This window comes from Thalassophryne amazonica, chromosome 16, assembly GCF_902500255.1.
Source record: "Thalassophryne amazonica chromosome 16, fThaAma1.1, whole genome shotgun sequence".
Classification (NCBI taxonomy): Eukaryota; Metazoa; Chordata; class Actinopteri; order Batrachoidiformes; family Batrachoididae; genus Thalassophryne; species Thalassophryne amazonica.
The window spans coordinates 89,865,931-89,887,010 of NC_047118.1; the positions used below are offsets into that span (position 1 = coordinate 89,865,931).

The window sequence follows — 21,080 nt, forward strand, 5'->3', positions numbered from 1 at the left end:
TTTTTACTTCAAGATTAATTTCTGATTACTCCACAGGGTTCTCCCTAAACAATGGAACAACGGCGTTGCGCCATCATACTGTTAGGACAGCGCCTTTGTACTGCACCGTGCTGTCATTTTTTTTTATCCAGCCAGACTGTTTGTACTGAACGGACTGCTGCCTGCTCGCCACTTCACCACCGGCAGAGAGCACAGCCGAGCACAGTCACAGCGCCGCAGCTCATAGAGAAAGAACAAGAACTCAAAGGGTTCCAATAAAAAGAGCTCCTTCTGCTTGCATAGCTACTGACACTTTAAGGTTTTATTTTACAGATGAAAGCTTTCATGTTTCCCAAGTTTGCACAAATAAGCCACACAGACGGTGTGAGAGCGACGAGTCTCTCATTCACTCACACACGCGCTTAGAGAGAGACGTGTTAACAGCAGACGCTACACGCTGTAAAAAAGCAGCGAAGTAATTTTAATAAACGATCATCTTCACCACACAGCCTCAGTGAAACAGTAAAGTGTGAAATACTGATTCAGAAAGATTTCATCCAGGGTTTCATCTTTAAAAGAGCAGATTTACTTTTTTCTGTTACTTCTTACAGAATTTTTTTTTCATTTTCTTTTTATTATTATTCTTTATGCAACAATGACCCCAGTTCAAATTTTTTGTATGTGAGAACTTACTTTGCAGTAAATCTGATGCTGATTCAGGTTTAGCTCTTGTTCAACCAAGACAATTAGGGATTATATTGTTTTTTTTTTAAGTATGCAATCCCACTCAGAAATGTTAAAAAGAAAACATATGACAGAAAAACTCTGCCTGTCTGACTGGATTAAAGGTACAGTGTGTCATTTTTAAAGAGGAGAGCAAATGTTATGTCCATCAAATATTAATGTGTTTTTAAACTTTTCAGTGTTTTTTTATTTTATTAACTGCAAAAGAACTTTGATATTATAGCATGTGTCATTTTTGTTTATTATTCGTGCTTTCAATGCATCTAAAACCAATCAAAATGACTCGTAACTCGTGCTGCCTTGGGTGATAACTGCCAACAGCACCGCTATACTAAAACGTTTCTGGGGAGAACCCTGCTCTACATTTTGAAGTTAAAAAACACCAAAGAATGCCCTTTAGAGGTCTGTCCAAAAAGTATCAGACCTTATTATTTTTTTCAAAAACATATGGATTTGAATCATGTGTGCTTGCATGAGCCAACCTTGAACCTTCATGCGCATGCGTGATTTTTTTCACGCCCGTCGGTTGCATCATTCGCCTGTGAGCAGGCTTTGTGTGAGCATTGGTCCTCCCCTCTTGTTGGATTTTCATTGCGAGGTGGAACGATTTGGAGCTTTGCTGCATCAAATTTGTCTAGAAACTGTGAGAGACAGCCAGGTGGAAACCATTCGGAAGATTCAGGCAGCTTTCGGTGACGATCCTATGGGCATCACACAGATTAAGGAGCGTTACAACCGGTTTAAAGACGGCGCACAATGGCGGAGGGTGCGCCGCGCTCCGATCGGCCATCGACATGCTGAAACGACCAGATCATTTCCAAAGTGAACGCTGTGTTGATCCGGGACGTCGTCTGACTACCAGAGAAATTGCAGAAGAGGTGGACATCAGCACTTTTTTGGCACATTCCATTGTTACAGGAGATTTTGTAATGAAAGACGTGCGGAAGTTGGAAGTCTCACAGGACATGTTGTGACATGTCCAGCTCTTACACAATTCCTCGGATACTCACTCGACTGAAAAGCCACCGAAAGCCGTTTGAATCTTCCGAATGGTTTCCACCTGGCTGTCTCTCACAGTTTCTGGAAAAATTTGATTCAGCGCTGCTCCAGTCGTTCAGACATTTTCCTCGGAATGAAAATCCAACGAGGGGGGAGGACCAGTGCTCACTCATAGTCTGCTCACAGGCGAATGATGCAACCGACAGGCATCAAAAAACTCACGCATGCACACGAAGGTTCAAGGTTGGCTCATGCAAGCACACATGATTCAAATCCATAAGGTTTTTGAAAAAACTAAAAAGGTCTGATACTTTTTGGACAGACCTCGTATAAACCCATAATGTAAAAGCTTCGGGGGAGCAAAGCCTAAGCTGACCCCCGAACTCCCCAGCTTTTTAACATAATTTTTTCCGTCCCATTACGCTGAGAAAAAATCCTGCTGAGAACCCTGAAGAGTGAACGAGAAAGTCTACAAGGCAGTAGTGAGACCAACTGTGTTGTATGGCTTAACGTGCTGTGTGTCCTCTGCCTGTCCTCTCTGGAGGTATGTGACAGATGCTTAGTAATTTCCAACCCTGGCTTTTCCACTCAGTGCTAAACCTCAACCCAAGCCAAAGGATGGATGGGATTCTCAGGCTGAAGATGTCATCTCAGGTGAAGAGAAGAAGAGTGGCTTCACAGACTTCATAAAGAGCCTTCCACGTCCCAGCAGCCGACGACGTCAATCCAAAAACACCTCCCTGGACAAAGATAAGGGGTCCAAGCCTCCAAACTACACAGACCAACTTGAAGTAAGAACAGTTTCCACTGAATGTTCATTATACTATAACCTTGACAGGGGCATCACCAGGGATTTGGGGACCCATGGAAAGAATTCTTAAGCCGCGCAATAATAAGCCACGAATAATGAGCCAGGCAATTATTTGAAGAATGATACACGTTTTAAGCTGTCACGTATCCACTACTAAGGCACCTCTATGTGCCCCTCTGTACCTCACATGTGCCTCTCGTGAGCCACGACCAATCTGCCATTTGAGCCCCCTCCAGCCTGAAGTGGCTCATGTTGTGGCTCATCTACGTCAAGCCACATATGATCCATGTAGCACCATAATAATGCGACGTTGGTGCACCTTTAGGTATGGGTTTGGTCCAAAATTCCAGCCCTCCCACACTTGATCCCTTTAAAGTGTGAGTTTTCAATTCACAGCATCCATCCAAGATGTTCTCACATTTTTTTAAATGCAGTCCAAAAATAGACACCGCACTGAGTGAGTGCGCGCTGCCGCAACTCTGGATCACTTCCGGAAAAAAAGGACACCACAGAGGTGGCCGCTTTAATTGTATACACCCGCTGCAATAACTGTGGATCACTTCCAAAAAAAAAAATTCTTTATTCTTCCATAAATTCTTCCATAGCTTACAGTCACAGTGATACAACTTTTAACTTTATGTTGTGCAGTGGTGGGCACAGCTAACCAAAAAGTTAGCTTAGGATAATCAGCTAACTGAAAAGTTATCTTTTATGAAGCTATACCGATAAACCACCCAAAAAATTATCAGAAGCTACAGCTAATCGATAACCAATAACTTTCAGTATTTTCTCCGGTACACTTGCAACTAACAAGCTGAGTCGCTTCTGTTAGCGTCAAAGGCGACTACAGACCCAAACAATGAGTCAGCACTTCTGTCTTTGTGTGTCCTGCCCCCTGCTGGAAGCTCCTGTTTACTACATAACTTGCAGCAGTGAAACAGTTGAGAGGAGCAGTAAAGCTCAACTCTCTACTCAAAAACAGTGTTGCCGTGAGGCAGAGGTGTTGGAAAAATAAAGCAGTGCTGACTTATCGTTTTGAGTTATAAATAAAATTAGTACTGATAGAATAACTCCATTAATGTCAATTCTGTCATTTGTACAAAAATATAAAATATATCTTTTAATTTTAAGTAATGCACTAATTCTAAAGTTTTGTAACAAACACAGATGCCAAAGGGATTATGGGTAACATGTGCTAACACTAACACTGATTGGTTGACTCATTCATCCTGTGTAAAAACCAACACGTTAATGTGAGGTGTGTTGGTGTTTATGTATAAATGTGCTTTTCTAAAATATGCCAATTTTTTATTTGTAAAAAAAAGGCATTTGCAAAACAAAGCCAAGTTGTGATTTTATATATATATGTGTGTATAAATGGTGTCAAAATAAATAGAACACTGCCATCTACTGGTGCCCAGACGCTTAGTACTTAGGGCAAATACTGCCATGAAGACTACTGCCCAGCAGATGGCAGTAGAGACTTGAAAACTTGCCAAAACAAAATTCCAGATAATCCCTTTCTGCTATGTTTAAGATGCGTGGAATTTAACCCTCTAGGGTCCGACGGCATTTTTTGGACAGTTCACTTGCCTGGCATAAACTCTTTTTTTCAGGACAACCTGTGCTTTCAGAATATATATGTTTTTGTTGTGTTTTATACGTGTAATAAAGGTTTACAATCAAAAATAGGCAAGGAAAAAATAAAGCAAAAAATAATTTTCCACACATTTATTCAAAACACACAGCAAACTATAATAAACAACTCTTTTGACACTTTATAAAGGTAATTTGAGGTCTTGTGTGAAAGACTGAACAACAAAAAGTTTCAAACAATAAACACAAATGCACAATGTCCATTGATATGGTAAACAGTGCTTTATGCCGAGAAAGCAACAGGGTTATCCAGTAACATTCACATGCAAACTAGTGGAGCAATCCTGATAGTTACACACTCTTTGTTTGAGCACGTGAGATTGTCATCAGAGGCTCTTCATCTGCTCCTGCTTTCACTGATCGCTGTGCGTAATGGAGCAGGGCGCACTGAGTATGTACTAATAGTATGTACTCATTGGAGCACCCAGGGGGCTATTCAAACGGGCCAACTAGTAACACATCACTCCTGAAAACGATCTTTGGCTTTTCACGTGAGGTAAATCTGCCCTACGATTGAATTTTGGAAAACCATGTGACGGTGAACCAATTCCGATTGGACACTCACATTGCGCACGTCATCACATAGCTTCTATGAGGAGTACAAAGATGGCTAATGGCTGGCTCGAAAGTCAGCGGAGTTAACTTTTCAGCAAAAAAAAAGTATGTTTCTATCTCATATCATTAAAAAGTTATTTATAATTTAGTAAAGCTTGGTCTTAGCCGTCGTATACCACGGTGTTGGCCCCAGAGGGTTAATGAACGCAAAATGAATTTCAGACATCTTATATATATTACTCTGGAACAAAGACGACAGTCAGTGTTTGACATAAACAGGACTCTAAATAGCAAACAGGAATCAATTGCAATGATTTCAGTTGAAAATAATGGAGAAGCAACCTGGTCTGGCATTTTTACATAAAACAAACACAAAAACAACGTCTATGAACCCAGAGAATATAGTCACGAGAGTTTTAGGCACAATATACAAAGGGTTTAATACTGTTATCCGTGTGGAGCCTGATCAGAGCGTCTCAAATGCATTTCTTCTGTTGTGAATGTACTGACATTACCCATAATGCACCCGGACACAGCATGTCCACACTAAAACCTTCAAAATTAGTGCATTACTTTAAAACTAAAACATATATCTGATATTTTCACTTTATAAAACTTCAGATGTGACGTTAATTTAAATAACTTGTCCGAAATTAGTTTGGTTAAAATTTTAACCATAAGTTAAAACTGTATGCCTCTGGGTGATTTGGGTAATATTGCCAGCATATCAGTATGGGGTCAAAAGAAATGAGCTTTTTTCTTTTCTGGAACCAGTTCTCCTTTGCCTGCAGAGGATAGAACAGCACATCTACTACAAAACATTGAACAGGTAGGTACTCAACTGATTTTAGACTTCATAAATGTTTGTAACTGTTAAGCATTGTTCACCACACCTGCAAAAATATGTTAGTGGAGCATTGTTCACCACACCTGCAAAAATATGTTAGTGGTCTAAAAATTATCGGACCAAAACTTATCGGAAGATACAGTAATTGGTCCGATGATGGTCAGTTTGATTAAAAAAAAACAGTTTATCACCTCCACCCATGCTGAAATCGCCTGCATTATTTATTTATTTATTTTGTGGATTTTTATTTTATTTTTTGCCGCCATTGTCGTGCGTTACCTGTGCTGCTCCACAGCCTGTCTAGTGGATTTTTATTTTATTTTTGCACCGTTGTCGTGCGTTCGCTGTTGCCGTGCGTTACTTGTGCTGCTTCATGGCCTGTCTGGTGCCTTAACTAAAGCACTCCTTCTGCTGAATCACCTCTAAATTATTTACACATTATTCACTTTGCGTGTTTTTAGGAATCCACTAGGTTGCGTAGCTACTAGCTTTTAGCCGATTTAGCATGGCGGCTTCTCCTGTCTCTCCCGCACTTTTCTGCTCTGGTTGTGAAATGTTTAGTTGTTCCTCGGCTTCCTTTAGCAGTAACGGTACTTGTAATAAGTGCAGCTTATTCGTAGCTTTGGAGGCCAGGCTGGGCGAATTGGAGACTCGGCTCCGCACCGTGGAAAATTCTACAGCTAGCCAGGCCCCTGTAGTCGGTGCGGACCAAGGTGGCTTAGCCACCGTTAGTTCCCTCCTGGCAGATCCCGTGCAGTCGGGAAAGCAGGCCGACTGGGTGACTGTGAGGAGGAAGCGTAGCCCTAAACAGAAGCCCCGTGTACACCGTCAACCCGTGCACATCTCTAACCGTTTTTCCCCACTCGACGACACACTCGCCGAGGATCAAACTCTGGTTATTGGCGACTCTGTTTTGAGAAATGTGAAGTTAGCGACACCAGCAACCATTGTCAATTGTCTTCCGGGGGCCAGAGCAGGCGACATTGAAGGAAATTTGAAATTGCTGGCTAAGGCTAAGCGTAAATTTGGTAAGATTGTAATTCACGTCGGCAGTAATGACACTCGGTTACGCCAATCGGAGGTCACTAAAATTAACATTAAATCGGTGTGTAACTTTGCAAAAACAATGTCGGACTCTGTTGTTTTCTCTGGGCCCCTCCCCAATCAGACCGGGAGTGACATGTTTAGCCGCATGTTCTCCTTGAATTGCTGGCTGTCTGAGTGGTGTCCAAAAAATGAGGTGGGCTTCATTGATAATTGGCAAAGCTTCTGGGGAAAACCTGGTCTTGTTAGGAGAGACGGCATCCATCCCACTTTAGATGGAGCAGCTCTCATTTCTAGAAATCTGGCCAATTTTCTTGGATCCTCCAAACTGTGACTGTCTAGCGTTGGGACCAGGAGGCAGAGCTGTGGTCTTATACACCTCTCTGCAGCTTCTCTCCCCCTGCCATCCCCTCATTACCCCATCCCCGTAGAGACGGTGCCTGCTTCCAGACCACCAATAACCAGCAAAAATCTATTTAAGCAAAAAAATTCAAAAAGAAAAAATAATATAGCACCTTCAACTGCACCACAGACTAAAACAGTTAAATGTGGTCTATTAAACATTAGGTCTCTCTCTTCTAAGTCCCTGTTGGTAAATGATATAATAATTGATCAACGTATTGATTTATTCTGCCTAACAGAAACCTGGTTACAGCAGGATGAATATGTTAGTTTAAATGAGTCAACACCCCCGAGTCACACTAACTGTCAGAATGCTTGTAGTACGGGCCGGGGCGGAGGATTAGCAGCAATCTTCCATTCCAGCTTATTAATTAATCAAAAACCTAGACAGAGCTTTAATTCATTTGAAAGCTTGTCTCTTAGTCTTTTCCATCCAAATTGGAAGTCCCAAAAAACAGTTTTATTTGTTATTATCTATCGTCCACCTGGTCGTTACTGTGAGTTTCTCTGTGAATTTTCAGACCTTCTGTCTGACTTAGTGCTTAGCTCAGATAAGATACTTATAGTGGGCGATTTTAACATCCACACAGATGCTGAGAATGACAGCCTCAACACTGCATTTAATCTATTATTAGACTCTATTGGCTTTGCTCAAAAAGTAAATGAGTCCACCCACCACTTTAATCATATCTTAGATCTTGTTTTGACTTATGGTATGGAAATAGAAGACTTAACAGTATTCCCTGAAAACTCCCTTCTGTCTGATCATTTTTTAATAACATTTACATTTACCCTGATGGACTACCCTGCAGTGGGGAATAAGTTTCATTACACTAGAAGTCTTTCAGAAAGCGCTGTAACTAGGTTTAAGGATATGATTCCTTCTTTATGTTCTCTATTGTCATATACCAACACAGAGCAGAGTAGCTACCTAAACTCTGTAAGAGAGTTAGAGTATCTCGTCAATAGTTTTACATCCTCATTGAAGACAACTTTGGATGCTGTAGCTCCTCTGAAAAAGAGAGCTTTAAATCAGAAGTGTCTGACTCCGTGGTATAACTCACAAACTCGTAGCTTAAAGCAGATAACCCGTAAGTTGGAGAGGAAATGGCGTCTCACTAATTTAGAAGATCTTCACTTAGCCTGGAAAAAGAGTTTGTTGCTCTATAAAAAAGCCCTCCGTAAAGCTAGGACATCTTTCTACTCATCACTAATTGAAGAAAATAAGAACAACCTCAGGTTTCTTTTCAGCACTGTAGCCAGGCTGACAAAGAGTCAGAGCTCTATTGAGCTGAGTATTCCATTAACTTTAACTAGTAATGACTTCATGACTTTCTTTGCTAACAAAATTTTGACTATTAGAGAAAAAATTACTCATAACCATCCCAAAGATGTATCGTTATCTTTGGCTGCTTTCAGTGATGCCGGTATTTGGTTAGACTCTTTCTCTCCGATTGTTCTGTCTGAGTTATTTTCATTAGTTACTTCATCCAAACCATCAACATGTTTATTAGACCCCATTCCTGCCAGGCTGCTTAAGGAAGTCCTACCATTATTTAATGCTTCAATCTTAAATATGATCAACTTATCTTTGTTAGTTGGCTATGTACCACAGGCTTTTAAGGTGGCAGTAATTAAACCATTACTTAAAAAGCCATCACTTGACCCAGCTATTTTAGCTAATTATAGGCCAATCTCCAACCTTCCTTTTCTCTCAAAGATTCTTGAGAGGGTAGTTGTAAAACAGCTAACTGATCACCTGCAGAGGAATGGTCTATTTGAAGAGGTTCAGTCAGGTTTTAGAATTCATCATAGTACAGAAACAGCATTAGTGAAGGTTACAAATGATCTTCTTATGGCTTCGGACAGTGGACTTATCTCTGTGCTTGTTCTGTTGGACCTCAGTGCTGCTTTTGATACTGTTGACCATAAAATTTTATTACAGAGATTAGAGCATGTCATAGGTATTAAAGGCACTGCGCTGCGGTGGTTTGAATCATATTTGTCTAATAGATTACAGTTTGTTCATGTAAATGGGGAATCTTCTTCACAGACTAAAGCTAATTATGGAGTTCCACAAGGTTCTGTGCTAGGACCAATTTTATTCACTTTATACATGCTTCCCTTAGGCAGTATTATTAGACGGTATTGCTTAAATTTTCATTGTTACGCAGATGATACCCAGCTTTATCTATCCATGAAGCCAGAGGACACACACCAATTAGCTAAACTGCAGGATTGTCTTACAGACATAAAGACATGGATGACCTCTAATTTCCTGCTTTTAAACTCAGATAAAACTGAAGTTATTGTACTTGGCCCCACAAATCTTAGAAGCATGGTGTCTAACCAGATCTTTACTCTGGATGGCATTTCCCTGACCTCTAGTAATACTGTGAGAAATCTTGGAGTCATTTTTGATCAGGATATGTCATTCAAAGCGCATATTAAACAAATATGTAGGACTGCCTTTTTGCATTTACGCAATATCTCTAAAATCAGAAAGGTCTTGTCTCAGAGTGATGCTGAAAAACTAATTCATGCATTTATTTCCTCTAGGCTGGACTATTGTAATTCTTTATTATCAGGTTGTCCTAAAAGTTCCCTAAAAAGCCTTCAGTTAATTCAAAATGCTGCAGCTAGAGTACTGACGGGGACTAGCAGGAGAGAGCATATCTCACCCGTGTTGGCCTCTCTTCATTGGCTTCCTGTTAATTCTAGAATAGAATTTAAAATTCTTCTTCTTACTTATAAGGTTTTGAATAATCAGGTCCCATCTTATCTTAGGGACCTCGTAGTACCATATCACCCTAATAGAGCGCTTCGCTCTCAGACTGCAGGCTTACTTGTAGTTCCTAGGGTTTGTAAGAGTAGAATGGGAGGCAGAGCCTTCAGCTTTCAGGCTCCTCTCCTGTGGAACCAGCTCCCAATTCAGATCAGGGAGACAGATACCCTCTCTACTTTTAAGATTAGGCTTAAAACTTTCCTTTTCGCTAAGGCTTATAGTTAGTGCTGGATCGGGTGACCCTGGACTATCCCTTGGTTATGCTGCTTTAGACGTAGACTGTGGGGGGGTTCCCATGATGCACTGTTTCTTTCTCTTTTTGCTCTGTATGCATCACTCCGCATTTAATCATTAGTGATTGATCTCTGCTCCCCTCCACAGCATGTCTTTTTCCTGGTTCTTTCCCTCAGCCCCAACCAGTCTCAGCAGAAGACTGCCCCTCCCTGAGCCTGGTTCTGCTGGAGGTTTCTTCCTGTTAAGAGGGAGTTTTTCCTTCCCACTGTTGCCAAGTGCTTGCTCACAGGGGGTCGTTTTGACCGTTGGGGTTTTTCATAATTATTGTATGGCCTTGCCTTACAATATAAAGCGCCTTGGGGCAACTGTTTGTTGTGATTTGGCGCTATATAAAAAAAAAAGTTGATTGATTGATTTTATTATCACTATTCTGTCTTCTGAACTCTGCCAATATCATCACTGTTGTCAGACTGAAGGTTTTCCTCCAAAGTTTATTGTCATGTCAATAAGGCACAAAACCATAAATGCTGTGTCCCCCACAGCAACTTAAGAAACACCTTCAGACTGGACTTAAAAAAAAAAAAAAGCTCCACACTATTAAAAAAAATGTCTGAAAACAGCGTGACCTCCACAGTGTTTACAGTTTAGTTGGGTTTCAGCAGGTGCCGTTCTGGTTATGACATAGCAACAATATGGCCGCAGCTGAGGGCTGAAATAGAGCGCAGGCTTCAGACAGCTGTTGTTTCAGACAGGAACCTGTCACGCTGACACACTGGCGCCTGGGAGACGCAGCTCTGCTGGATACTGAGGCATGACTGTGGAAGCCACTTGGTTCCTTTGAGATACAGGCTTTGGAGGGTTTTGGAGCAAGACAGGCTGCATTTTGGAGACTGGTGGTAGGAGGGAAGCACCCGGCATCTGTGCTGCTGTGTGCCAAGATGGAGTGTGAGCCATGGTCCTTCTCCTCCCTGTCTTTGTGAGAACATTGGCAGACACTCCCCAAATAGAGCAGGGTGTGGCTTTGCTTTGAACCAATGAAGCATTGATCCATCTCACTGCTTCGATGGTGTGTTGTATTATGTCGCTTTATCTTAATTTTCCCTCGCTAAAGAGCATATGTCTGTGAGTAATATTTACCTTTTTGTGTTAAACCAACCTGTTATGGTCTTCTAAAACAGTTGATAGATGTATTTTATAACTTAAAAACGGGACCGATGCTAACGTGTTAGCATCTATGTGGCATTTTCAATGTTAAAGTTAGCATTAAGCTGTTCACATCTCAGCACAGCATTTGTTTTCTGTATAATAAATAATTAATGGCTTAGCGTTTGTCATAAAAGTCAAATGTATTATGAATTGTAATATTTATTTATTTATTTTTATTTATATATTAATAATAATAGCAGCAACAACAAAAGTAATAACTAATAATGCTACAATACAATTTTAGAGAAACAGACAAAAAGAACCTGATAAAACAAAACACAACAGAAAAGGTAAAACCGACTAACAATGAACATAAATAAATAAATATAGAAATAACTGTTTCCTGTGAACACCTAGTGACTCTTAAACCTCCACTTCATCCCTGTTTTATTTAAGTTTAATGACAATTTGTTTCGGTCAAACCACATCTAAGCTGTGTTTTTACACAAGAAAAAAATTAAATGCAGTAAACTGCACATTTGTGTCTTTTTTCATGAAAATATCTTATTAAAGATATTTTAATATTACACTTTAGTCAGGTCTTTAAAATGCTTTTGTGGACTCTTGCTGTAATATGTTGTCAGTGGTTCAGATAGTTTCTGTAGGCATCTAAAAATGCTCATAATCGACTGAAACATGATGTAAATCTCTCTGTGGTGTGTCGGTGATGTATGTATGTGCAAAATAAAACAAAACACTACTTCAGGTATGTTTTTGACGAGAATATATCATAACTTTATTATAAGCTCAAACGTTGATGTTGCATGATAAAGGCCTTTTAATAATAACTCACTTGAAGAAATAATGGCAAAACTCACATGTAAGTAAAAAACAAACAAAATGATTAAAAGATTACTAAAATAATAAGCAGCCCTAGTTTGTTTTACCAGTGAGAGCATTTTACAGATTAAATGAATAAGCCAGTTTTGAGTTTCTCAGTGCACAAGCGTTTTCAAAACTGGTGACAGTGCTACCTTGTGCACAGCAGAACAACGTTGTCAGTTGCTTTAGGCCTTAATTTTGTATTTTATTGACTGTACAGCAGCGACACAGCACCCATTTGGTGCATTTACTGGATTAGAACAAATCAAAATACTACAGAAGACAAAGAATTTTTACTTCACAGTTTGAAGTGAGTTTCTTTGTTTCAGAAGACTTTATACCCATTAAAATTCACTAGAATATACAAAATTTGACATGCTCGTGTCGTAACTTAATTTTTGTTCAGCCTTTGTGAACCGTCTTCATGAAGTTAGATGCAAAAATGTTGAAATTGGCCCTATCCTGCAATGATAAAGAATCCATAAAAAAATTGCTGGATCCGGATCGTGTTCCGGATCATTACCAAAGTTTAATGACTTCTAAGTTAGGCCAAGATACACCACTGGTAAAAAATGTCATTGAAATCCATTGAGGATTTTTTGAGTAATCCTGCTAACAAACCAGCCAACCAACAAACAAATGGATGCGGCCGAAAACATAACCTCCTTGGCGGAGGTATTAAACAGTTTTAGAGACCATGAACATACAGTAGTGTTCAGAATAATAGTAGTGCTATGTGACTAAAAAGATTAATCCAGGTTTTGAGTATATTTCTTATTGTTACATGGGAAACAAGGTACCAGTAAATTCAGTAGATTCTCACAAATCCAACAAGACCAAGCATTCATGATATGCACACTCTTAAGGCTATGAAATTGGGCTATTAGTAAAAAAAACAAAAAGTAGAAAAGGGGGTGTTCACAATAATAGTAGTGTGGCATTCAGTCAGTGAGTTTGTCAGTTTTATGGAACAAACAGGTGTAAATCAGGTGTCCCCTATTTAAGGATGAAGCCAGCACCTGTTGAACATGCTTTTCTCTTTGAAAGCCTGAGGAAAATGGGACGTTCAAAACATTGTTCAGAAGAACAGCGTAGTTTGATTAAAAAGTTTATTGGAAAGGGGAAACCTTATACGCAGGTGCAAAAAATTATAGGCTGTTCATCTACAATGATCTCCAGTGCTTTAAAATGGACAAATAAAACCCAGAGACATGTGGAAGAAAATGGAAAACAACCATCAAAATGGATAGAAGAATAACCAGAATGGCAAAGGCTCACCCATTGATCAGCTCCAGGATGATCAAAGACAGTCTGGAGTTACCTGTAAGTGCTGTGACAGTTAGAAGACGCCTGTGTGAAGCTAATTTATTTGCAAGAATCCCCCACAAAGTCCCTCTGTTAAATAACAGACATGTGCAGAAGAGGTTACAATTTGCCAAAGAACATATCAACTGGCCTAAAGAGAAATGGAGGAATATTTTGTGGACTGATGAGAGTAAAATTGTTCTTTTTGGGTCCAAGGGCCGCAGACAGTTTGTGAGACGACCCCCAAACTCTGAATTCAAGCCACAGTTCACAGTGAAGACAGTGAAGCATGGTGGTGCAAGCATCATGATATGGGCATGTTTCTCCTACTATGGTGTTGGGCCTATATATCACATACCAGGTATCATGGATCAGTTTGGATATGTCAAAATACTTGAAGAGGTCATGTTGCCTTATGCTGAAGAGGACATGCCCTTGAAATGGGTGTTTCAACAAGACAATGACCCCAAGCACACTAGTAAACCAGCAAAATCTTGATTCCAAAGCAACAAAATTAATGCCTCGCAGATGTGAAGAAATCATGAAAAACTGTGGTTATATGAGTATCAAATCAAATCAATTTTATTTATATAGCGCCAAATCACAACAAACAGTTGCCCCAAGGCACTTTATATTGTAAGGCAAAGCCATACAATAATTACAGAAAAACCCCAACGGATAAAACGACCCCCTGTGAGCAAGCAGTTGGCGACAGTGGGAAGGAAAAACTCCCTTTTAACAGGAAGAAACCTCCAGCAGAACCAGGCTCAGGGAGGGGCAGTCTTCTGCCGGGACTGGTACAACTAAATACAACTACTAATACTAATACTAAATAATAATAAAAAAAAAAACCCACAACAACTAAATACTAAATAAATAATAATAATAAAAAATAAATAAACTAAAAATAAAATAAAATAAATAATAAAAAACTAAATACTCGTACAACTAAATACTAGTTTATTGATTCACAGGACTGCTAAAAAAGCAGTTTGAACATAATAGTTTTGAGTTTGTAGCGTCAACTGCAGATGCTACTATTATTGTGAACACCCCCTTTTGTTGTGAAAGTGTCGTGACACGGACCCACAACAGGGGGCGTTAATGAACGGACAATGGATAAGCCAAAAAGTAACAATTTAATGTGAATCACACAACGATGTACAGACAATAACAATACAGTGACTGTCAATCATACACCAGGTGACGTGTGGGCAGGCTCGACGATAGAAGACGCCTGGCGAGAGAAAAGCCGGATCCACACAGCTTCCACCGCCAACGGAGCTGAAGAACACCGGAGCCGCCAAGCCCTGCGCCCCAGGTGGCCGCCGTCTTCAGCAGTCAGACCCGGTACTGCTGGCAGAGAACAGAGACAGTCCTGATGAGTGTGAGGTCGCACACTCAGTAATCCCACAGTCTGTATTCAGTAAAGGAGGGAGAACCTCCACCTCCAATCACACACTCGTGCAGCTCCTGAGATAACCACTTATCTGGGTGGGGTGTGAGGCGAAGCCGTCGCAGTCCACACCAAACGCCAACTCCGCAGACAGGGTATCCGTCCCAGGAAAACGGCTGCAAAAAGAGATCAGACTAATACTCGAATTTGAGGTTTAGCAGAGAATTACCTGATTGGTAGTTGATTTCTCGGCGAGGAGGTGGAGTTGCAGTCCGGCCTTTATGGTGATGGTGATGAGATGAATGAGTGACAGCTGGTGCTGAGGATGAGTGACAGCTGACACTCCCAGTGGCTCCAGCGCCCTCTCGTGCTTGAAGCCCGCACTCCAAGCAGGGCGCCATCTGGTGGTGGTGGGCCAGCAGTACCTCCTCTTCACAGACAGACCTTAATCAGTATTGTTTAACTTTGAGGGGAAAAAATGCCAAGAACGTTAGGTAGTAAAAACAAATAAATAATTGAAAAAAATCACAGTTTGATCATAAAATAAAAAAAGGAAGTTGTGTTGAGTATGACAACTCTTGTTCATGCATACTTAGCATTTCATAATTTCCTACTACAGTGAATGTCAATTCTGAGGGTGTTCTGTTATTCATTCATACACAGATACAGATAGTGGTGTACTCGCTCGTCCCTAATCAGGAGAACTAAAAGTAAACCAAGACATAATGAACAGGAAGAAACTACATGAGAAGTGATCAGGGAAAAAATGGAAAGTAAACACTAGGACAAAACTAAATTGGAATTGATTATCACTGACAGGACAAACCAAGACTAAATAATTAACAGAAAACAAAACCCGATATAACAGCATAACAGATAACTAAATGATAATGAAAACATAAACCGGCAGAACAAACTAGAATAGAACTGAGCCATGGCTAAAGTAAGAAAAGTGACAAACAAAGAGGAAAAGTAAAATAGAACAGAGAATAAACCATGATGAAAATAAACAGAACAAGAGAGAACAATAAAAGAGAACAATAAAAAGGAGCAAAAAAGTGGGCTCAAAGCCCTGATCAGACCAAAATCATGACAGACAGGCTGCAGTCTGTGCAATGAAAAGTTTAGCTGCTTTCATTGCATGCTGTTTAAATTTTGATAATGGATCAAATACACACTGGGCTGCAAACCGCCCCAGTGCACGCTGAAGGTCCTGATTTGACGAAGCCAACAGAACCACATCGTCCGGAAACAGCAGAGACGAGATTCTGTGGTTCCCAAACCAGAACCCCCCTACACCCTTGCTGTGCCTAGAAATTCTGTCCATAAATATAATGAATAGAACCGGTGACAAAGGGCAGCCCTGGCGGAGGCCAACGTGCACTGGAAACAGGTTTGACTTACTACCGGCAATGCAAACCAAGCTACTGCTGCGGTCATACAGGGACCGGATAGCCCTTAGCAAAGGACCCCGGCCTTTGCTAAGGGCTCGCTTCACACTCGGCAGCTGAGTGTGAAGTGTCCGGGATGAAGATCAGCACCTCCAAATCTGAGGCCATGGTTCTCGACCGGAAAAAGGTGCTTTGCCCTCTTCAGGTCAGTGGAGTGTCCTTGCCTCAAGTGGAGGAGTTTAAGTATCTCGGGTTGTTCACGAGTGAAGGATGGATGGAGCGTGAGATCGATAGACAGATCAGTGCAGCATCTGCAATGATGCGGTCGCTATATCGGACCGTCGTGGTGAAGAGAGAGCTGAGTAGGGGGGCAAAGCTCTCGATTTACCGATCGATCTACGTTCCGATCCTCACCTATGGTCATGAGATTTGGCTCATGACCATGACCGAAAGAACGAGATCACGAGTACAAGCGGCCGAGATGAGTTTCCTCCGCAGGGTGGCTGGGCGCTCCCTTAAAGATAGGGTGAGGAGCTCGGTCACTCAGGAGGAGGTCGGAGTCGAGCCGCTGCTCCTCCACGTCGAAAGGAGTCAGTTGAGGTGGCTCGGGCATCTTTTCCGGATGCCCCCTGGACGCCTCGCTGGAGAGGTGTTCCGGGCACGTCCTATTGGGAGGAGGTCCCGGGGAAGACCCAGGACACGCTGGAGGGACTACATCTCTCGGCTGGCTTGGGAACGCCTTGGGATTCCCCCGGAGGAGCTGGGGGAGGTGTGTGTGGATCGGGAGGTCTGGGCGGCTTTGCCTGAGCTGCTGGCCCCACGACCCGACTCCGGATAAAGCAGAAGAAAATGGATGGATGGATGGATCAAATACATTTGGCAGAATAAAAATTTCAGAGGAAATTTTGACCCAGTCATTAAATGAGGCACAGGTCCCGATACAGGATTCCCCGTAGATGTTTGACGCCACCTGACTGTAACTAATCTGTGACATACATATCGCTCACATCGGATAAATGACTCGTCCGATCACAGTGTATTTCCATTAAAAACCCGAGCAGTCTGGACGTGCAGAGATACAAATTAAAGTTCAACGCTGACACTTGCCGATTTGAGGAAAGTGGGACCAGAGTCATTTCTGTGATTTAAAGTCCAACTATGTATTTTTTTCAAACCGTGTTCAGACTGGGACTTAAAGCCTGACGTGCACCTGTTCAGTCAGACACACATTTTCTGCTTTCAATTCTTCGTCTCCCATCCTGTTATAATAGTTTTTATAGCAAATACTCTGATAAATGGATCAGAAAAGTCCCCACATTTACAGCACGGAGTCTGAGAAAATAAGAACTTGTACAGTTTGCCTTTGATTTGGATGTGATTCATCATAGTACAGAAACAGCATTAGTGAAGGTTACAAATGATCTTCTTATGGCTTCGGACAGTGGACTTATCTCTGTGCTTGTTCTGTTGGACCTCAGTGCTGCTTTTGATACTGTTGACCATAAAATTTTATTACAGAGATTAGAGCATGTCATAGGTATTAAAGGCACTGCGCTGCGGTGGTTTGAATCATATTTGTCTAATAGATTACAGTTTGTTCATGTAAATGGGGAATCTTCTTCACAGACTAAAGTTAATTATGGAGTTCCACAAGGTTCTGTGCTAGGACCAATTTTATTCACTTTATACATGCTTCCCTTAGGCAGTATTATTAGACGGTATTGCTTAAATTTTCATTGTTACGCAGATGATACCCAGCTTTATCTATCCATGAAGCCAGAGGATACACACCAATTAGCTAAACTGCAGGATTGTCTTACAGACAAAGACATGGATGACCTCTAATTTCCTGCTTTTAAACTCAGATAAAACTGAAGTTATTGTACTTGGCCCCACAAATCTTAGAAGCATGGTGTCTAACCAGATCGTTACTCTGGATGGCATTTCCCTGATCTCTAGTAATACTGTGAGAAATCTTGGAGTCATTTTTGATCAGGATATGTCATTCAAAGCGCATATTAAACAAATATGTAGGACTGCCTTTTTGCATTTACGCAATATCTCTAAAATCAGAAAGGTCTTGTCTCAGAGTGATGCTGAAAAACTAATTCATGCATTTATTTCCTCTAGGCTGGACTATTGTAATTCATTATTATCAGGTTGTCCTAAAAGTTCCCTAAAAAGCCTTCAGTTGGTTCAGAATGCTGCAGCTAGAGTACTGACGGGGACTAGCAGGAGAGAGCATATCTCACCCGTGTTGGCCTCTCTTCATTGGCTTCCTGTTAATTCTAGAATAGAATTTAAAATTCTTCTTCTTACTTATAAGGTTTTGAATAATCAGGTCCCATCTTATCTTAGGGACCTCGTAGTACCATATTACCCCATTAGAGCGCTTCGCTCTCAGACTGCGGGCTTACTTGTAGTTCCTAGGGTTTGTAAGAGTAGAATGGGAGGCAGAGCCTTCAGCTTTCAGGCTCCTCTCCTGTGGAACCAGCTCCCAATTCAGATCAGGGAGACAGATACCCTCTCTACTTTTAAGATTAGGCTTAAAACTTTCCTTTTCGCTAAGGCTTATAGTTAGGGCTGGATCGGGTGACCCTGGACCATCCCTTGGTTATGCTGCTTTAGACGTAGATTGTGGGGGGGTTCCCATGATGCACTGTTTCTTTCTCTTTTTGCTCCATATGCATCACTCTGCATTTAATCATTAGTGATCGATCTCTGCCCCCCTTCACGGCATGTCTTTTTCCTGGTTTTTTCCCTCAGCCCCAACCAGTCTCAGCAGAAGACTGCCCCTCCCTGAGCCTGGTTCTGCTGGAGGTTTCTTCCTGTTAAAGGGAGTTTTTCCTTCCCACTGTTGCCAAGTGCTTGCTCATAGGGGGTCGTTTTGACCGTTGGGGTTTTTCATAATTATTGTATGGCCTTGCCTTACAATATGGAGCGCCTTGGGGCAACTGTTTGTTGTGATTTGGCGCTATATAAGAAAAAAGTTGATTGATTGATTGATTGATTGATTGATGTGATGACTATAGAAAGAAAAGCTTGTTGAGGGTCAAATTAATCCATAAAAAAAGCATAATCAGAGACGGAGAACTTTAAAACTGTCACACACGTCATTGTATGACGCGGAGTTACAGAGCTGCAGCTGCATAAATCATCCTTTAAATTAATTTAATAAATCATAATAAATTGTAAATTTATGTAAGTTTGATAGCTTAACTATTTTTATATTTATTGTGATAGCATCTGTACATGATTTAAATAATGTTGAAAACATTAAAGGTTCATTCAGTAGTTCAGTGTAGTTGGTGCCACTCTCTCTATCTAGGCACTCTAGAAAGCAGTGGCTGGAAACACTCTTGGCTTATGGGCCGTGTAGTTCTTTTGAGTTGCGTTACAATCAGTGGTGGGCACAGTTCCGCTAATCCGATAACCGATAATTATCGAATATAATGTTTTCAGTATCAGATTAGCTTTTCAGATAACATTGAAAACCATTATCGGACTAATTATATTCCGATAAGTTTTGGTCCGATAATTTTTAAACCGTTAACGTGATAAACAAAGCTGAACAGCTACAAACATTTATAAAATTTAAAATCAGTTTAGCACCTACCTGTTAAACGTTTTGGAGCAGATGTGTAGTTCTACCCTTTGCAAACAGGAGAAGAACCACTCTATCCTATGCAGGCAATGGAGAACTGGTCACAAAAACAGAAAAAAACTCATTTCTTTTAATCCCATATTGATACGCTGCCAATATCACCCAAGTCATCTAGAGGCATACAGTTTGAACTTATGGTTCAAATTTTAAACAAACTAATTTTGGACAAGTTATTTAAATTAACGTCACATCTGAAGTTTTATAAAGTGAAAATATCAGATATATGTTTGAGTTTTAAAGCAATGCACTAATTTTTAAGGTTTTAGTGTGGAGATGCTGTGCCCAGTGCATCATGGGTAATCTCAGTACATTCACAACAGAAGAAATGCATTTGGGACGCTCTGATCAGGCTCCACACGGACAACAGCATTAAACTCTTTGTATATTCTGCCTAAAACTCTTGTGAATATTCTCTGGGTTTATAGACATTGTTATTGTGTTTGTGTTTATTAAATTCCACGCATCTTAAATGTGGCAGAAACGGATTATCTGGAATTTTGTTTTGGCAAGTTTTCACAGTCGCTACTGCCATCTACTGGCCAGTAGTGTTCATGGCAGTATTCACCCTGAAGCTGGGCAGACACTGTACAATATTTTCAATCACTGTACTCAGTTCCAGCTGAAACTGTACGACAGAACTGCACGGTGTACATTCAGAAACAACACGTCGGACTCGTGTTTCCAGAAGCAAAATGTAAACAAGCTTTTTTCAAACTTAATTTACATTTCTTATTTTTTACAAAAACTCTCCATGGGAGACATCAAAGTTTAAAAAACAAACAAACAAAAAAAACATAAGACTTTACCTGAGTTGAAGAGGGGAAAGAAACAGAAGCTGCTCTCCCAAAGAGATGATCACTGTTATGCTCTCTCCGGTGTTTGCACAGGCACAGTGTGAGAGGTTGAATGCTTGTAGCTCTTCAGCAGCGGGATACCCTCATGACGGCCGACCAGAATAACAAACATTTGATTTTTATCCGACCATACGATTGCTGATCACGAGGTGGTCATGAGATGTTAAACGCAGCTCGTTACTCCATGTATCCTACACAATGCAGAACGTGTGATTAATCTGAAACTCGGTGTGATCCAAAAAATTCTCGGACGCATGAAGAATCAGCTGAAAAAGGGCCAAAACTCACACAGTGTAAACCCAGCTTAAGTACTGAACGTCTGGCACCAGTAGATCATGGCAGTGTTCTATTTATTTTGTGATATTTATGATAGTTTTGTGATAGTT

The 21,080-nt window shown here is 40.8% G+C and overlaps 1 protein-coding gene across 1 annotated transcript in view; it reads left to right on the top strand.

Moving 5' to 3' along the window:
* The window catches only part of bcl2l12 (BCL2 like 12), a 145,764-nt gene that overhangs the window by 60,991 nt on the left and 63,693 nt on the right, over nucleotides 1-21,080 (top strand). Inside the window, exon 3 of the mRNA XM_034190792.1 lies at nucleotides 2,315-2,513. Within this exon, the coding sequence (XP_034046683.1) occupies nucleotides 2,315-2,513 (199 nt within the window). The remainder of the gene's footprint in view (nucleotides 1-2,314; nucleotides 2,514-21,080) is intronic.